Genomic DNA, 17,969 nt, shown 5'->3' on the forward strand with positions numbered 1-17,969 from the left:
TCAAAATTTTTTTCTCAACGTTCTGACTTTTACCCTCAGAATTCTGATTTCTTCAAATTCTGCCATTTTTCTCCTCAAAATTCAGACTTTTTTCCCTTTAAATTTCTGACTTTTCCCCCCAAAATTCTGACTTGTTTCCTCAAAATTCTGACGTTTTTTCAATTATTTTTTCCTCAGAATTCTGATTTCTTTTTCCTTCAAATTTTGCCATTTCTCCCCTCAAACTTTTGACTTTTTCTGAAAATTCTGACTTTTGTTTCTCAGAATTATGATTTTTCCCCCCTTCAAATTCTGCCATTTTTTCCCTCAAACTTCTAACCTTTCCCTTTAGATTTCTGAGTTCTTTCTGACTTTTTGCCCTCAAAATTCAGACTTTTTTCTCAGAATTTTTTCCCCTTCAAATTCAGACTTTTTTCAAAACTTTTGGTTCGTTACAAAGATGTTTTTCATCCCTCTGCGTCATACATCATATTCAGGAAATACAAAACAAGGAAACATTGCTGCCAGTAACAAACATACTTTTATTTCTCAAGGTCCAAAAAACATTAAAGTGAAACGTACGAGAAAACATTTTAATTTTTTTATTCCTCTGTCATAAAGGGCTGACGTCTGAAATCAAACATGGTTTCACAGCCTTATTTATCCTCCAATCAAACAACGGGCAACATGTCACATGACAGCTCTACAGTGTTCTTGTTGAAGTCTCTCTTCAAGTACTTCCTTAAAGGTTCCCTGTGGAGTTTAGTTTTTGTAACAGTGTCTCATGTTTTATGAAGGAAATGAACTCACACCCCAGATCAATGGAAACTCCACCTGAACCTTTTAATCATTCAGACTGTTACAAACACACAAACAGGATCCGAAGCCTGTTCTCGTTTTTACACTGTACAAAATACACAAAGTACTACAAACAAAACAAAAGTTTCGTCCCTTGAAGAATTTTTTTTTTTCAGTAGCAAAAGCAAAATGTCTGCCACCATGTTGGTTTGTATAAGAAGAGCGTGCAGCAGCGACCCGCCCCGTCCGAACACACCAACAAAACTACAACGTACAAAACATTTAGTTGAGGCACGAAAATGCCCAAATCCAAAAGGCTAAAAATAAACTATTCTCTCAAGAACACTTTTGGCATTGACGAAAAATATATTTGTATAAAAACAAAATTTCCATCAAGAAGTCGTCGAACCTTCGACTCAAAACAATCCTCATAAATAAAAATTTTAAAAAAGAATATCTTAAGGCTCTTCAAGACGATTAAGTTAATAAATCAAATATACACAATGATTAATTAAAAAATATTTACACATCTATACAGAAACATTCTACATGGACGATTCTTCATGTCGACTCAAACCCCCAGAAAAAAAAGAAACTAAATAAATATGTTTGTTTGATCCGGCTTTGTCAGGAATCCTCGCACGTCCAAATTCTGCGGGGTTTTTTTTTGAAGAAAGCGTCCACGAAATCGGAGATCCAGCCAATCACAGTGGACCGTTCAGATCAGCTTCGGTCAAAACAAGTGAAAACAGCAAAAATCCATCTGGACATTCACATCGGAAAAAAACCCAAACGCTCCGAGGTCTCTGAGTTATACGATAAACTCCATCCTGTTGCTCTGCGACTGCAGCTGCCTGTTGTCCTGTTTGTTAGTCCAGTGCGGGTGTTTGCCCGTCATGTGGTGGGCGGCTCGTTCCTTCCAGTCTACTAGCGAGTACGCCGGCGGCGCCCGGGGAAACCTCGCCTTCTGCAGCCTCTTGTCCATCTCGTCCTCGTCTGATTGGCTCCCAGTGTCGGACTTCCTAATCTTGGCGTTGACGGAGTTCTTGTCCTCGCAGAGGTGGTGGTGATGGAGGAGGAGGTGATGGTGTTGGTGGTTTGGAGGGTTTTTCTCGATGGGGTTCTTGATGTGGTTGAGCTGCTCGCGGGCGGCGCTGATGCTGTTGTGGAGGGCGTTGTTGTCCTCAGCTGCGGGCGCCAAAGACGATAGCGGTTGCGTGTTGACCCCCATGTGTGCGCTCTGCTTCCTCCGCCTCCTCACGCACCACAGCAGCATCGAGGCGATCGCCAACACCCAGACGACAATCACCACGGAAACCAGCAGGGGGACGAGGTGGTCTGTGGGACGGAGAGACAAATTCATTCAACAACTCAAAAAAACAAAATTACAAGCGGCAAATATAGACTGAGACTCCTAAATAAAGAGTCTTGGTAGTCGTTATAAAGCTGAATCGAAGCAGTGGACCTTCAGGAGAGTTGACCCACGTGACGTTCACAGACATGGAGCTCTGTTAAATGTTCAAACTCACCGTTGGACTCGTGGCTCTGTCGTCTCTGGATGCGAACCTCTGCGATGGCACTGATGATGCTGCTGTTGGCGCTCCTCTTGCTGACCAGGTCCATGATCCTGTCTGTGATTTCCTTGACGAAGGTAATGCCTCTCCTCTGGTCGTCTGTCGACTGAGACATTGAACAGAGAAACTCCATTATGGTCGGCCTCTGACATCTCAGTCTAAATAAAGTTCCCTCTCATTACTGACTGATGCACAATGGGTCATGAAAGCTTTTCCATTCCCAGAAAAATCATCTGGCACCGACGCTGCATTTCATTTCATTTGACAGCGGTTTGAAAGTCTGCAGTCGCTCTGTTATTTTACTAAGAAGGAATCAGAGCAGACGAGACTCACAATGGCTACGTGGATCTCATTGCTGGCGCTGATGGACGGCTCACAGGTCATGGAGACGGAGGAGTCGGAGGACAGATTCTTGACGACATAGAGGCTTTGGAGCTGACGACACACCTGCTCCACCGTCACGCCCTGCAACACCACACCAGAGGAACTACATCAGCAACTGCATCAGCCTGAAGGTGTCATTAATGAACATGGGAACCAAACTGACCCTCGTCATGACGTCCTTGTTGAAGGTGAAGGTGACGTTGGTGCAGCCGCTCTCTGTGTGACACCTGGCTGTGGGCGGGGCCCGGTGGGCGGGGCTCCAGCACTCGCCCTGGCTGGAGCAGGGCTTGACGAAGCAGCTCTCGTCCCGGATGGCGACGCAGGTCTGACCGGCCGGACACTCGGAGCCACGAGTCTTACCGTGAAGTCTGCACGGTTTGGGTCCACACCAAAGCTGTCGGAGACACGCGGCGGCGGCAGAGGGTTAAATTTCACTTCACTGTGAAGCAACATGGTCAGAACAAATACCTGAACTGACTTAATACACTTGATAAGTTCAGTGTTTGCACCTGAACTCAGTGTGAACTGAACTCAAATATTTTGTCCGTGTTGTCTTGCTGACGCCGGGAAACTGAAGCGTTTATCTCGTTTGGCAAAAACCTCACAGAACACGAGAGCGTCTGTCAGCATCTCGGTTTTTGTCAAAGGAGTCGATCTGACTGCGTCAGATTCCTGTTGGTAAAGCAGCGAAAATATTCAAACTAATAAGATTAATAAAATAAGACGGCACAAAAAAATCAGCTTTAAACATAGAACGGTTGACAGCAGCACCCCCACCAGGGGGCGCTAATGAGTATATTAAACCAATGAGACCGCCCTCTTCACGCGACACGTTCAGTAAAGTTTGAGACGTCTAATAAAAATCGAAACATTTTCCGACCTTCGTGCAGCTGACTCTCCCGTTGTGGCAGCGACACTCGTTGCAGTCTTCGTCCCATCTGCTTCCGTCCAGAGCCACGAGTCCTCCGACCACGCAGCGCCTCCCCGACGCTGCAGAACAGACCGACAGAGCGACTCACGTCAACCAACCGTTTCACTGGTTCTGGTGAAACTGGATCAGATTTTATGGAGCTGCTAGCTCATGTTAGCTCAGTTTATTAGTGAAGAAGTTGAAGTTTAGCCGGTGGGATTACACTGTGAATCCATCAAACAGCATTTACCGTCTTGGCAGCGCGAGCCGGCTCTTCCTGGCGGACATGCGCAGCGATAACCGTTGATTTCATCCACACAGGTGGAGCCGAAGGGGCAGGGCGACGACTGACACTCGTTGATGTCTGAGAGGAAGAAGTGAATGAATTAGATTCAGTATTTGATGATGGATTCATTGTTTGAGTCTTTCAGCTTCTCAGATGTGAAACGTTCCCTCCATGACAGCTGAGACGTTTGAGGACGTCTCGTTTTGGATATCGATACTAATCATCGATAATGAAAATGACTGCTGCACGTGAACACTGATGACTGAAATCTAAACACAGGCGGTGACCCGAGTTAACACAAGCTTCAGCTTTAAGACGAGAGAAGAAGAGAGAGAGGTCAACACTCACTGATCCTGCAGTCCGGACCGGCGAACCCCGGAGCACATTCACATCGATACCAGTTGTCTCCATCCACACAGGTCCCGCTGTTATAACTGCAGCACAGAAACAATCTGAATTCATCATGATGAAGTTTTCTGATCCGTGTGTGACTCTGAGGTTCGGATTTGTTTCGTTCCAGATTTGAAGAGAGTTCAATGTAGCGACAACGATACGACGGCATGTGTGGACGCTGACCTGCTCTGTGTGTGTGTGTGTGTGAGACTCACCAGGGATGAGGACTGCAGTCGTTGGCGTCTAGAAAACAAAAGAAAAGTTGTTAGACTGAATCTCCTTTAGTGGCAGCTCTGACTGTTACTTCATGAAGCAGCTGAGTGACTCAAATCTACAAATTTAAGTTTGAGACGGACGTCAGGTCAGGGAGCCGGCGTTCAGGTTCTGCAGCAGCATCATGTTTAAGCTGCATTATCATGTAGTTATACATTACAATAATTTTCTATATATTGAAGCAGCATTGTCATTGTATCAACATCTGCACGGTGTGAAGTCAACGAGTCGAATCAAACAAAGAAAGCTGCCAACGACGTTCAAGCTTCTTCATGTTAACCGCCTCAAATAAGAAATAAGAATCACACCTCCCCAAACACTTTCTGTGTTTGTCTGTTTGAGGCTTTGTATGCAGCAGCACATCTACGCCTGTGCAGTGACTCACTGTGGCTGCAGGTGGCGCCCTCCCAGCCGTCCTTACAGACGCAGCTGAAGGCGTCTCCGTCGACCACGCAGGTTCCTCCGTTCTCGCAGGGACTCGGCAGACAGCTGCTGTTCTTCGCTGGAGACACAAACATGACCGTCAGCCGGCAAACTGACACAGAGACACAGAGACACTTTCTAAGCTGACGAACGGACACGAGGACGTACTGACCGACGTTACACGACGCGCCGTCCCAGCCGGCCGCGCACAGACACTTGAAGGCGTCGCCTTCGTCGTAGCAGGTTCCTCCGTTGTTGCAGGTCGCCTCGTCACACTGACTCTCTCCTGGGAATGAGAAGAGACGACGGTGAGCACGACAGAACATCTGTGAACATCTGCAACGACGTGATGCGTTCAAAGACACTTACTCGAGCGGCAGGTCTTCCCCTTCCAGCCGTTGGTGCACTCGCAGTAGAAGTCGTTGAGCAGGTCTCGACAGACGCCTCTGTTCTGACACGGAGCCGAGCTGCAGTCGTCGACGTCTGCGCGACAAAGACAGAAAACGTCAAACACGTCCGACATGTCCACTGTCTCCACGGCAACAGCCAAAGATGAAGGAGGTAGAAGGACTTACTGTTCCGACAGGTCGGCCCGTCCCAGCCGTCAGCACAGATGCACTCGTACTGACTGACTTTATCGATGCAGGTGCCTCCGTTCAGGCAGGGGGCGCTCTCACAGTCGTTTATATCTGAAAACATCAAATCACATTTTTATGAATCCATCGTTGTGTTTTTGTTTTAACGAGCTCTGGATGAAAAATCTGAATCTGCGCTCACTCTCGTGGCAGTACGTCCCGGTGAATCCCTCCTCGCACTCGCAGCTGAACTGTCCGCCGGCGTGACTCCGACACCGCCCGTGAGGGCCGCACACGTTGGATGAAATCAAACGCACCCCGCCCGGCGTGCTATTGGATGCCATCGCCACGGTGCAGCTGTCAATCACTGCAGAGCAGAGGAGGAGAACAAAGGGAGGTCAGGAGAGAGCGAACGTCCAAACAGGACGCGACATGAACGACGTGGACGGGATGTGAACCTTTGCACGGCGAGCTCCGGCAGTGGTCCTTCAGGCGCGAGCAGTTCTTGCCCTCGTAGTCTTCGGGACATTTACAGACATAGTCGGCCGCCAGGTTGAAGCACTGGCCGCCGTTCTGACACGGGCCGTGGAGGCAGTAATCGATATCCAACTGTGGACGGAGAGAACAATTCAGCTCCAACGGCGGAAAGTGATACTCGGCATCTCGCCGTTTCTATGGCGCCCGTACAATACACGTCACCATGGTAACCACCCACACCAACAACAGACCTCTGAGAGAGTTCAAGAGAAAACACACTTCCTGTTTCTGTTTACGAATGCGTCGCTTAGCGACAGCTCACCTGACAGCTCACCTGACAGCGACCTCCAGAGAAGCCGGGCGGACACAGGCAGTGGAAGCCGTCGACCTCGTCGTGGCAACGGCCGCCGTTGAGGCACGGCCCGCTGGAGCACTCGTCCACGTCATTCTCACAGCGTTCACCGGTGAAGCCGGGAGCACACACACACTTATAGTCGTTCACCAGGTCCTGAATGAGAGAAACCACGACACACACACACACACACACACACAGTTTATACACAATATATTTGCTGCTTTCAGTTACAGCCTCTCTGCTTCATGATCGGGCTCGAGGTTTTCTGATGAACCGTAAACACTGTGAGCGCTCACACACACTGTAACGTAATCTGGCTCGTATCAGTAAACAATGAAGCATTGTGAGGAGACGAAAAACGAGCAATCAGCGTCTGAACAGAACGAGGACAGACAGAAGAAAGATTAGAGAAATATGACCTGCTGTTGTCATAGACACACACACACACACACACACACACACACACACACACACGCACACACACGGCTCAGCGTTTATAGCTCTGTGTGTGTGTGTGTGTGTGTGTGTGTGTGTGTCTGGAAACAAACTTGAAGTGTGTGTCAGCTGAAACTCACCTCGCATGTAGCTCCATTCTGACACTGACCGCGACAGTCGTCGACATCTGCAGAAACAATTCACAACAAGATTTTAGAAACACACACACACACACACACACACACACACACACACACACACGTCAAAGACTTACAGCTGAAACAAAGTTCAGATTTAATAAACTCAGTTTCCTGATGGACAGATGGCTTTAGCCTAAAGTGGATAACCGCCAATTAACTGCTGCTAACGGACTGAACAGAACCGCTCAGCAGCTGGGCCGAACCGGGTTAGAGCACAGCCTCTGAGACCAACAGGGAATGACGTCACAGTACAGAGGAGATTTACAGACTTGATGATGGAACATTGATCAGGAGTGAAGCGCTAACTGTGGTTAGCTCTGCTGCTGTGTTCACTGTTAGACTGGACACTGCTGGTTCTGAGGTTCTGTCGCCGTGTTCACTGTTAGACTGGACACTGCTGGTTCAGAGGTTCTGTCACTGTGTTCACTGTTAGACTGGACACTGCCGGTTCAGAGGTTCTGCTGCTGTGTTCACTGTTAGACTGGACACTGCCGGTTCAGAGGTTCTGTTGCTGTGTTCACTGTTAGACTGGACACTGCCGGTTCAGAGGTTCTGTCGCTGTGTTCACTGTTAGACTGGACACTGTAAACACCAATCAATATCCATGACAAGTCCCTCCCTACTCTAAGTAAACAGACTCTACAGAGTTCATGCTCGTTGGAAAATTATCCAGGTGTCGTTGCAGCGTCTTACTCACTGGTGTCACAGTTCTGACCCGTCCAACCCGGGAGGCACTCGCAGAAGTATCCTCCAATCAGATTTCGGCAGGAGTTGGCGTTGACACAGGGGTCGTCGTCACACTCATTGGCATCTGAAACAATAAAACAGATCAGAGAGAGAAATCTTCGTTAGTGATCCATCGTGTTCAGATGTCTGACTCCTGAGTCACTGAGTGATGAAACGTAAACAGTGTTAACGGGTTAATTTGGCCTCAGCAGAAGTAACGACTGAAAGCAGTGATGATGGAAAACCGGCTCCTAAACGAGGGCTGGCAGACTGAAACTACGAGCCGCTGACAAAGGTTGAGGAGGCGCATGTGGCTGGTGGTTGGCGGTGGATTAGCGCTGCGGTGAGGTGATCCGGGCACCGAGCCTCCAAACCACAAACCATTCCTCCAGGAATCATCCTGGAGATTAGGAACCTCAGGGGGAGGGAGGAGGAGGCGGAGGAGGACGCTCCTTCAGCTGATGAAGCCGATTTATTTTCACATTAAAACTGAAATCTCCACGAAGGAAGAGATGAATCATAACTTGAATAAAAAAAGTTTCCTGAACAGCACACGGGTTAGAGGAGGCACTGACCGATGAGGCAGGTCTTTCCGGTCCACTGAGGAGGACAAGTACACTTGAAACCGTTCACCAGGTCCTGACAGGTTCCTCCGTGACTGCAGGGGTTCGCCAGACACTCGTCCACATCTGAGACGGCAAAAGAAAAGTCCATGAGTTCACGAAGCTTCACAGGACGTTCAAAGATAAAAGGTGAAGGTCTTACTGATGGAGCAGGAGGGTCCGGTCCAACCGGGCCCACAGCGACACTCGAAGCCCTGACTGGTTTCAGCACAGCTTCCTCCATTCAAACATGGGTTGGACAGACAGGCGTGGTCCGCTGAGACAGAAACAAACAGATGTAATTCATCCTCTGGGGATCAGGACACTTCCTGACGTAGATATCTGGACTACCATCCTAACAGCAGTGTGACCCGCTGTGATGATCACAGGTCTCATTGGACCGTGGGCCCGGCCGCTCTCACCTCTCTGACACTTGACCCCGGAGAAGCCGTCGGGACAGGAGCAGTGGTATTTGTCCGGGCCTGTGTTGCTGCAGGTTCCTGCGTTCAAACACGGCTGCAGCGTCGCACACGTGTTCAGATCTGCAGGAAAAAACACAGCCGGTCACACGAGAGGACAGGAGGACGGGAGGACGGGAGGACAGGAGGACGGGCACTGTGGCGCTGTTAGCGGTCTGTACCTTTGTCACACAGCTGGCCTCCATAGTTGGTGTCACAGAGACACTGCCAAGGCTCCACACAGCTGCCGTGAACGCAGCCGGGATGAGGGATGCACTGATCACAGTACTCACCCTGCCAGCCGTACAGACACCTGACACACACACACACACACACACACACACACACACACAGACAGACAAGAAGACAGTTTATATATATATACACACACACATTTCATATATATACACACACACACACACACACACACACACACACATTTCATATATATTTCATCGATGAATAAAATGTAAACAATAAAAATATAAACCTGAAATATTTTTGATATATTGAGTTTATATTGTGTGTTGGTGTTCAGACAAATGACAAATAAATGTGTGTGTGTGTGTGTGTGTGTTCTCACTTGCACTCTCCAGGAATTTTACAGGATCCGTGTTCTGTGCTGCAGCCTTGCCTGCAGATCGCTGCAGAGAGACGAAGAAACGATGACTGACTGACTGACTGACTGACTGACTGACTGACTGACTGACTGACTGACTGACTGACTGACTGACGCAGCAGTAAAACATTTCAAAATAAGAGTTCACAGGAAGTTTATTTTGTAACTCACCGGTGTTGCAGTCTGACCCGGACCAGCCCTCCAGGCACGTCTTGTTGCCGTTGTGGTCGCACTCGTAGTGGCCGAAGAAGTCGTCTCGCGGGCGGCAGAACTTGTTGCAGCCGAAGCCGTAGTAATGCTCGTCGCAGCCGAGTCGGACCTGGAAGTGGAACTGAGCCACGTGGCCGTTGTGCTTCAGGCTCTGCCACTGCCGGCTTGGGTTGATCATCCCCGAGTGGACGGCTTTCTCGATCACCGCCCCGCCGACGCCTGTGAAACAACAGATCAGTCAGAGAGGAAACATCGAGGCGATGAACGGGTTTAGTTAGGAACCAGCGCAGGGTGTGAACGACTCTGAGCTTCATGAGCTCAAAGACGACTCGTGGACCTGCAGGTCGCTGTAGCTGCTGGAATATTCCAGAGACTTTAAAATAAGCTGAGCTGCTCTGTGGTATTTCACCGGCACGGTGGAAAGCGTGGTTGGGCTGAGGTGGTGCTGTCTGTTTAAAGCGACCAGCAGCTGGACCAACGGAGCAGAAAGAGAAACTCGGAGCAGGTTCCACCGTCCTGGAAGCAAACTGTGACACTTCACATCACGATGGAGAATAAAAAAAGGTGCTGGAAATGGCACGCAGTCGGCAGGTTTGAAAAATAGTTAACCTCACAAAAGGCTGGATCGCTTTTCCATCCAGGATATTTGAGCAAATATTCAAACCTGGCACTTTATCGATGAATACCGGCCGAGCAGTCGAGCCGACACCTGAACGAGAGCCTGGACGTGTTCCTGTTTACGGCTTCAGCCATGTTCCGACCTCGCTGACCTCTGAGGTCTTTGTCATGTGTTCTGTTCCAGCCTTTCACACACAGACTGAGGACGCCCAGTTTGTTTTCACCAGTAACTCATGAATAAGAGTCTGCAGTAAATAAGATTCTTCTTTACAGACCACGAGTCGCGGGACACTCAGCTTGTTGCTGAACCGAGAGGGTCGGTATTTGTTCTGTTCCTCACACACGGCTTCGGCATCGTAACTTTCTGGTTCCATATTTGGACCAAAAACCCGAATGAACCAGACTCTCCACCCATGCCCCCCCCTCCGTCCTGTCCCTCCACCACCTGCACCGAGGTCAGCCGACTTCACACCGGGCCTATAATGGTTCCCCTGCGGGACGCCAAATACAGCACCGAGCCAACACTCTCGCTCCGACCGCCTCGCTTCCCTCTCTTCACACACTCTTTACAACCCGTTTTCTGAATGGGACCCCCCCCTCAGGCTGCTGGAAGAGGCGGGCCGTGATTTTATCACTGCAGTGAACGAGAGCGGGAACTCCAGAGGTCTTTGTCAGACCGAACACACTGCAGAGGCAGAAGATATGTGATAGATATGACATGATACAAACGTCAACAGAAAGATAAAATGTTGTTTAATAACTTAAACTGACAGTTCATGTTAGCGAGCCGGTGTTGTGCCAGAACCGGAGCTGGGCGAGGTCAAAGGTCATTTCAGGAGGAGGGAAACCAAACATGATGATCATACTCACCGGAGGAAGAGTCGTTGTTGAAGTCCAAGGCTTCCACGATCAACGTGTACGACCTCTGCAGACAGACAAAGAACCAATCAATCAATCAGTCAATCAATCAATCAATCAATCAATCAATCAATCAATCAATCAATGTCACAAAACACAAGCTGGATATTGGCACTGAACTCAGCAAAGACTGATTTATTATTTTATGTCCAAACTGAAGTTTTAAGGAACGTTACATGAACGTTTAGAGTAAGTGTGTGTGTGTGTGTGTGTGTGTGTGTGTGTGTGTGTGTGTGTGTCCCATTATTTCAGCTCCACTTTGAAACTCTTTGTCTGTCTTAAGGCCACTGTCGCTCTCACCGCTATCGAATGACAGACGGACCAGAGCCAGAGTGTGTGTGTGTGTGTGTGTGTGTGTCACTGTGGTTTGAGTCACTTTTTCCCTCCAGTCAGACTCGACGTCAACAAGACTCCAAAACACAAAATCAAACTGAAGACGATCATTATTATTAGTTATTATTACTTAGATGTTATTATAATTAGAGCCTTCATTACTTTTATTGCTGCTGTTCATCTTTAACTCTCTGCAGACGTCGCCCACCATGATCCGGATCAGAGCCACAGTTCTGTTCAGAGGACGGACTGTGCGGAGACGTCGCCTGACGGCTTCCTGTTTTGTTTGTGTCATGTCAGACTCTTCAAATAAAGCTAGAAAACTTCGACTGAGCTAAATGTGCCTGGACTTCAGCGTAGGTGGTCTCCGTCAGTCCACATGTGTCAAACCCTGCTGGTGTTGGCGTAGATCCACAGCCAGCTAGATAAACTCTCTCCTACCGACACTCAGCTGTGCAGGAAACCACAGTCACTCCGTGCAGTTTACAGATTAGTGGTTAGCTGGGCCTGTGATGTCAGCTTATCGAGCGCTGCGAGCTGCTGACAGGATTATTATAATCACAATGAGCCAGAACAAACATCACACACGTTTCCTGTGGCGATGGAAACGTACGACGGATCCATGCAGAGGCGAGGAAATGACGACACGCAACACGAAACATATGACGAAATCCAAAACTGTTCGCAGACGTCACGTCAACTGAAGGAAGAGTCGAACATCTGTGTCAGAAGAAGAAGAAGAAGAAGAAGAAGAAGAAGAAGAAGAAGAAGTTTTCAGGCCCAGCTGGGCCTGACATGATGGCAGAGGAGCAGAGAGTGAAGAGGACGCTGACGGAGGAAGCTAAGAAGAGAAAAGGAGAGAGTGAGCGAGCAAGAAGCCGCCGGACAAGAGTAAATGTGGGACTGACTTTTAGTGGTTGGTGAGAGCTTGGTGAAATAAAAGGCTGAAAGACAGACGCCGAGCTGGACTGACTGCTGCTGGACTAGGCAGTGATATCAGCTGCTGCTGGTTTTTGATCAGAAGTAATGTAACCAGAACAAATACTCGAGTACAGCTGGACATAGTTACACAGTGGAGAGATGTTGCTCTAACAGGATGTCATGTGACTTGTGAGTCCTCATCAATCTTCAGGCGTGCAGATCCTTCAGGAGCCTCCTGGCTGCTGGTCAGCGGCTCCACATGGACCCGTCATGTCTCCAGTGTACCACAGAGCTGTTTACCCCATCGCCACATCACGGTTACTAACGCAGAACCAGCTGGCGTGCTGAAGCTGTGACTGAAAACTCTTGCAACGTCGTTGCGTTAGCTCTCTGGCTGAAACGCGATCTGGGCGTCGGGCTGATGGAGGAAAATACACGTGGTGCCCACAGAACACAGTGGGTGGCACCGCTAAACTATTTGGCAGCTAATTAGATTGTGAGAGCAGAGCAGGAAGGAGAACCTGACAGCTGGTCACCTGCCAACACGTTCCACTCGCTTCATGTCAAAACACAGAGCAGCGTTCGTCTGCAGGACGCCACTGCTTTCCCATCATCCCCGTCACTGCCTCACTGTGGGAACAGAGCCAGAGAGACATGTGGAGGCAGGTCCAGGCGAGGGAGGGAGGGAGGGGAGGAGAGGAGGAGGGGAGGAGGAAGGAGGGAGGGAGGGAAGGAAGGAGGGAGGCGCACAAGGAAAAGGGAGGGAAAGGAGAGGAGAGGGAGGGGGAGGGAGGAGGAGGAAGGGAGGGAGCGGAGGAGCAAGGAAGGGAGGAAGGAGGAGGAGGGGGAGGAAGGAGGGAGGGAGGGAGGAGGAGGGAGGGAAGAAGGAGGGAAAGGGATGGGAAAGTGAAGAGGAGAGGGGAGGGGGAGAAAGGTAGGGAGGCGGAACGGAAGGAACGGCGGAAGAGGTAAGGAGGGAAGGAGGGAAGGGAGGGAGGAGGGAAGGAGGGAGGGAGGGAAGGAGAGGAGGAGGGAAGGAGGGAGGGAGGGAGGAGGGAAGGAGGGAGGGAGGGAAGGAGAGGAGGAGGGGAGGAAGGAGGGAGGGAGGAGAGAAGGAGGGAGGGAGTGAGGAAGGAGGGAGGTGGAGAGCTTCAGACTCACTCAGGCTTCAGCCCAAAACATAAAAACTTCCTGTTTTCTGCATCATGTGACGCCTCGTCCTCGAGTGTTTAATAGAACATCTCACCTCGCTGTGGTGATGAAAACGTGTACGGCAGGACGCTGTGACATCACAGGTGGGTGTGGTTACAGATGAACCATCACAAATCTCTGACTCACTTCAGGACACGACACTGAAACTGGTTTTGTGCTCAGAGTTTCGGATTGTAGACCGAGTCAGAAAACGACCAAAGATCCAAACGACACGATGTCAGGAGACGTCAGCAGCTGCAGAAACAACCAGACTAAGACTGACTCCCAGAATTCAGTGCGGCTGTTATCGGCTGGAAAAACGCCGACAGACTTTCTGATGAAGTCGAACAGGACTGAAGAGAGTCCAGGTTTTCATCTGTGCTTGATAATGTTGGACGTTTTGTGTGTTATAATCAAAATAATAAACTGTTGGACGGACACCTTAACGGACACGTTAACGGACACGTCAGACGTACAAAGACCTCCTGTGGTTACACATTCTCATTAATCTGACTACTGCAGAGTTAATTACTCAAAATATAAAGTGACTAAATGTAAACACAACAAGTAGCATCGACCAATCACGTTGGAGAGAGCTTTGTCGTCGGGCTGCAGAGGAAGAATCATCAGACGCTGCTCTTACCTGATGCTTGTCCCCAGAGGATGAACCGTTCTTATCTAACGTCATTTAGCAGAAAACTGTAAATAACAAATATTCATTATCTGAAGTATTAATTATGATTTCATCCTAATGGCAGACTGATGTTGTTATTATGTTGTTTTATTGTTGCCAGATGGTTTGTTTTCCAGTTCACCCGACAAACTGACACCGACTGCAACCAACCAGTCATCCGTCCAGCTCAGTCCTGCATGGATGAAGGTTTGTGTGTGTGTGTGTGTGTGTGTGTGTGTGTGTGTGTGTGTGTGTGTGTGTGTGTGTGTGTGTTCGGGGTGGTCTGGTTAAGACGACATCATTTGTTCCAACACAAACTTGGTCTCAGATTTTACAGTTTGTATTTTATTTATTTTTTTGCCGAGGTCTCGACGTGGACTGAAGCAAAGAAACTCACTTCCTGTTTCTTTGTCTCGCTCGTTAGTTACGTGAGAAAATAAACTGAATATTCAGAGGATGAATCCTCGTCACCGTGGCAACCTGCTGACTTTTCCTCTAGCGCCACCGACAGGGCGAACTTTGCATTTTTAAAACACGGAGCAGAAACAGACTGACAGGAAAACTTCTGTCATGCAGCTTGATGGAGTTCAAAATATCTTTTTCTTTAATGATGTCAGGATGGATTCATGTCGTCACTCACATCTGTTCAATAAAGATTCAACCATTCCTCAGAACTCCTGACACAGCTCATGTTTTCGTCTACGTCACGTCTGATGAGAACTCCAGATTCCAGCTGCAGACGAGGTTAAAGCACCGCCTGGTTGGCCGGCGTCACGCTCACACCTCTCCACCTCCGTCATCGATTTTTAAGCCGTTACTCTGCGGACAGAGACGCAGCTACAAAAACCATGAGGAGAAGTTTGAAGACACTTCTGAGGATCCATCATCACGGATTTATTATATAATCCAGATTATGTTCGGTACAGCGAGGTCGGGTCGTGGCTCCACACAGACACAGTTGATGCTGCTGAGTTGCTAAATCACCTCCACCCACCGCTTCACTCACGGTCAACCACAGTCCACCCCCCAAATCCCGACCCTCCGCCCTCAGCATTGTCCCATAAGCCCCAGCTGCAGGGCCCTGCCCATTGTTCCCGAGGTTCCCTGCTAACATGAACCAAAGCATGAGAGGCTGAGACGTCAAAACAAAGGCTGAAAAACTCAAGACACGGACACAGGACAGCGGAGGGGGAGCGACGTGAAGGTTTGCTCAACTTTCCAGCGCCGCTCCGATAAAGACGCTGACGCACTCAGAGAGGCTGTTTGGGTCGACCGGCCAGCTCAAAACAACAACAAGAGGAACCTCGCCGGCTCCATCTAACAGGCCAGTTACCGGGTCAACAGCAGGAATGTCCTGCAGCCGACCGAGCACGGCCGCCAACAACAAGCCTTCATCCCCCCACGCTGAAGGTCGGACGACGCAGGGAAAGAAAGAAAGAAGAAGAAACGCTCAGCGTGCTCGGCACGCCGGTGTCCCGCGGGAGCGCTTTGTCCTCATCTGTAGCTCCAGGCAGGAAGCCACAGCAGCCACTGATGAAACCTCAGCCGGTGTCTGCAGAGCCACAAAGATCTGGACTCAAGACCAGATCGACCCAACGAGAAAGCGAGCAGCTTCAAACCTGCGCTCGCTCCCGGCGGAGAGGAGGGGGAAGGAATGACCATGAAGCCAAACTGGATTTATTGTGTAACTCGCCACAAACAAACGGAGGCGGCGAGAGTCAGCAGACAGACACCTGCGTCCGTCCTCACAGGTAATCCCCGTCCGCCCCGGAGGGAGGTCCTCTCACCTCAACACACCCCAACTAAACATCCTGTTTGCATCGCCACGCCGTTTCGCCCACAAAGAACAAACCAATCAGCAGACCAGGTGACCGTGATGTCACCAAACCGCTCTGAAGCGTCGCCATATCTGGACGAGAGTTTCTGAGCCTGAATGAAACACACGGAACCAAACAACAGATTCAGTTCTGGCTCGGATCTTTGGTCCGACACCTTCAGAAACTCACCGGCCACGCGAAGCTGAACGGCAGCGTGATCCTGGCTCTGTCGCTCTTGGCGCCGCGTAAAGAAAAGTTATTCCCACCCAGCACGGGCGTGGAGGCGGTGCCGAAGCTGCAGGGCCCGGCCGACGACACCTTCAGCTGGTACTCCTTCAGGCACACGCGGAAGTAGGTGTCGCATTCGTCCGCCGTGCACTGCCGATCCGTCGCGTCCCGGGATCCGTCGCAGCAGGCGCCGGTCTGCAGCTGCCCGTGAACGTTCTGCATCGACAGAATCTGAAGCTCAAAGTGTCCCGAAGACGAAGAGACCTGCAGAGAGCGAGGACAAGGTCTGACTTCATTTCCCATAATGCAACTCAACAGCATCTTTCATTGGCATCAAACTCTGCGACCCAGATGACATCACTATGACATCATCGGGGGACATTTCTCAGACGTCATGTGATCGTTTGAGGCTCCATATAAATATCAAGACATAAAAATCTGAAGCATGAATCAAAGTTGGGTTGGAAACATTCTGAGGTGACGTCAGAGGAACACTGTGACGTGTTTAACCCTTTAAAGTCATTAACAGCTCAGTCCACCTTAAATCATGTTAAAGTTCATTATTTAAGCTTCACTTTGAAAAACTTCAGAAGACTCAAACTTTAAACTTTCCATCTGACTCTGAGGAAACTCTGAGGAAACATTTCTGAAGAACAACACACAGAAACACTCGGTTCCGTTTGGACCTGTCAGTACCTGGATGCGTGCGCACAGCAGCAGCAGCTGCAGGAGCTGCAGGCTGAGGGCGGCAGCGGGCAGGAGGCTCATGCCGGCGGCGGCTGCTGCCTGGCGGCTCTCGGGGCTCAGTGGTAGTCGGTGCGACCCTCCGCTCCGGGTGTGAAGCTCTCCGGATGGGACATGCACGGCTGCAGCTTCTCTTTGCACAAAGTCCGACAGAACAGAACCGAGCTGCCTGCGCCCTGCACGGGGACCTTTGTCTGCTGTATCCGGGCTTCGGAGCTCTCAGCGGCCGACCGACTGCAGCTGGACGCGGACTGCACTTTGCTCGAGCCCCGGAGGAGGCTGGGTAATATCAACTCGCACGGGGCGTGGTCTGCGTGGGAGCCACGCCCACGTGCATACTAATGAGCAGCGGTTTGTTTACAGTCGGTTCACATGGAGGTGCGGAAGTGCCTTCACACCTGGAGCCTAAAACTGACAGGAGGTCAGCTCAAAGAATGAATCTGAATTATTCCAGTTCATTCATTAAAATGTTGAACATTTGGTTTAAAGTTCTTCTGATGACCTTTGACTGAACCCACAAACACTTTTCAAACTTTTAAAACTCCTGGAAAAACATTTTAAATTTCAAACATTTAAACTTTGTTTTTTAGAAATTAAAAACATTTCATGTTTGTCTGTTTTTGGCCCTTCAGGGCCTCCGTGACAACAACCTCACCAACAGTAAATAAGAATTTATGGACAAAAGTATGAACTGAATCCTCATCATGAAACACAAAGAAGCAGATCATGGTGCAGCAGCTGTGACAGCATGAAGTCCATTCTTCTGGTGTCATGCCAGAACCGGAGTCCAAACAGGTAAAAACAAAGTTATGAAACAAATTCAAACGGTTCAGTCGTTTTTTTCTGGTT

General features: G+C 49.5%; 1 protein-coding gene across 3 annotated transcripts; it reads right to left on the minus strand.

Moving 5' to 3' along the window:
* Positions 1-501: 501 nt before the first annotated feature.
* Positions 502-17,522, minus strand: LOC104933632 (protein jagged-1a). Of its 3 annotated transcripts, none has more exons than XM_027282673.1 (26): positions 17,073-17,522; positions 16,338-16,640; positions 11,166-11,220; positions 9,639-9,896; positions 9,432-9,492; positions 9,031-9,161; positions 8,813-8,932; positions 8,554-8,667; positions 8,364-8,477; positions 7,760-7,873; positions 7,003-7,049; positions 6,395-6,580; positions 6,054-6,204; positions 5,798-5,962; positions 5,596-5,709; positions 5,390-5,503; positions 5,193-5,306; positions 4,983-5,099; positions 4,540-4,567; positions 4,280-4,365; positions 3,896-4,009; positions 3,616-3,725; positions 2,899-3,129; positions 2,685-2,816; positions 2,307-2,457; positions 502-2,115 (listed from the first exon to the last, which is right to left on the minus strand). In XM_027282673.1, the coding sequence occupies exons 1-26, from the start codon at positions 17,142-17,144 to the stop codon at positions 1,589-1,591; spliced, it is 3,729 nt and encodes a 1,242-aa protein (XP_027138474.1). In that variant the 5' UTR covers positions 17,145-17,522; the 3' UTR covers positions 502-1,588. The 3 variants fall into 3 exon arrangements, with proteins under 3 accessions (XP_027138474.1, XP_019117013.1, XP_027138475.1); XM_019261468.2 differs by having other exon boundaries at positions 6,407-6,580; positions 17,073-17,391; XM_027282674.1 differs by lacking the exon at positions 17,073-17,522 and having other exon boundaries at positions 11,162-11,220; positions 16,338-16,418.
* Positions 17,523-17,969: the final 447 nt, after the last annotated feature.

The sequence above is a fragment of the Larimichthys crocea genome, chromosome X, assembly GCF_000972845.2.
Source record: "Larimichthys crocea isolate SSNF chromosome X, L_crocea_2.0, whole genome shotgun sequence".
Taxonomy (NCBI): Eukaryota; Metazoa; Chordata; class Actinopteri; family Sciaenidae; genus Larimichthys; species Larimichthys crocea.

What these genes read in the sequence shown, in the direction of transcription:
- LOC104933632 (XM_027282673.1), bottom strand. Translation starts at nt 17,144, where the DNA reads ATGAGCCTCCTGCCCGCTGCCGCCCTCAGCCTGCAGCTCCTGCAGCTG. An exon ending in CGTTCAGCTTCGCGTGGCCG is followed by an intron (nt 11,221 to 16,337) that starts GTGAGTTTCTGA and finishes GTCTGTCTGCAG; the next exon opens with AGGTCGTACACGTTGATCGT. An exon ending in CGGGTCAGACTGCAACACCG is followed by an intron (nt 9,493 to 9,638) that starts GTGAGTTACAAA and finishes GTCTCTCTGCAG; the next exon opens with CGATCTGCAGGCAAGGCTGC.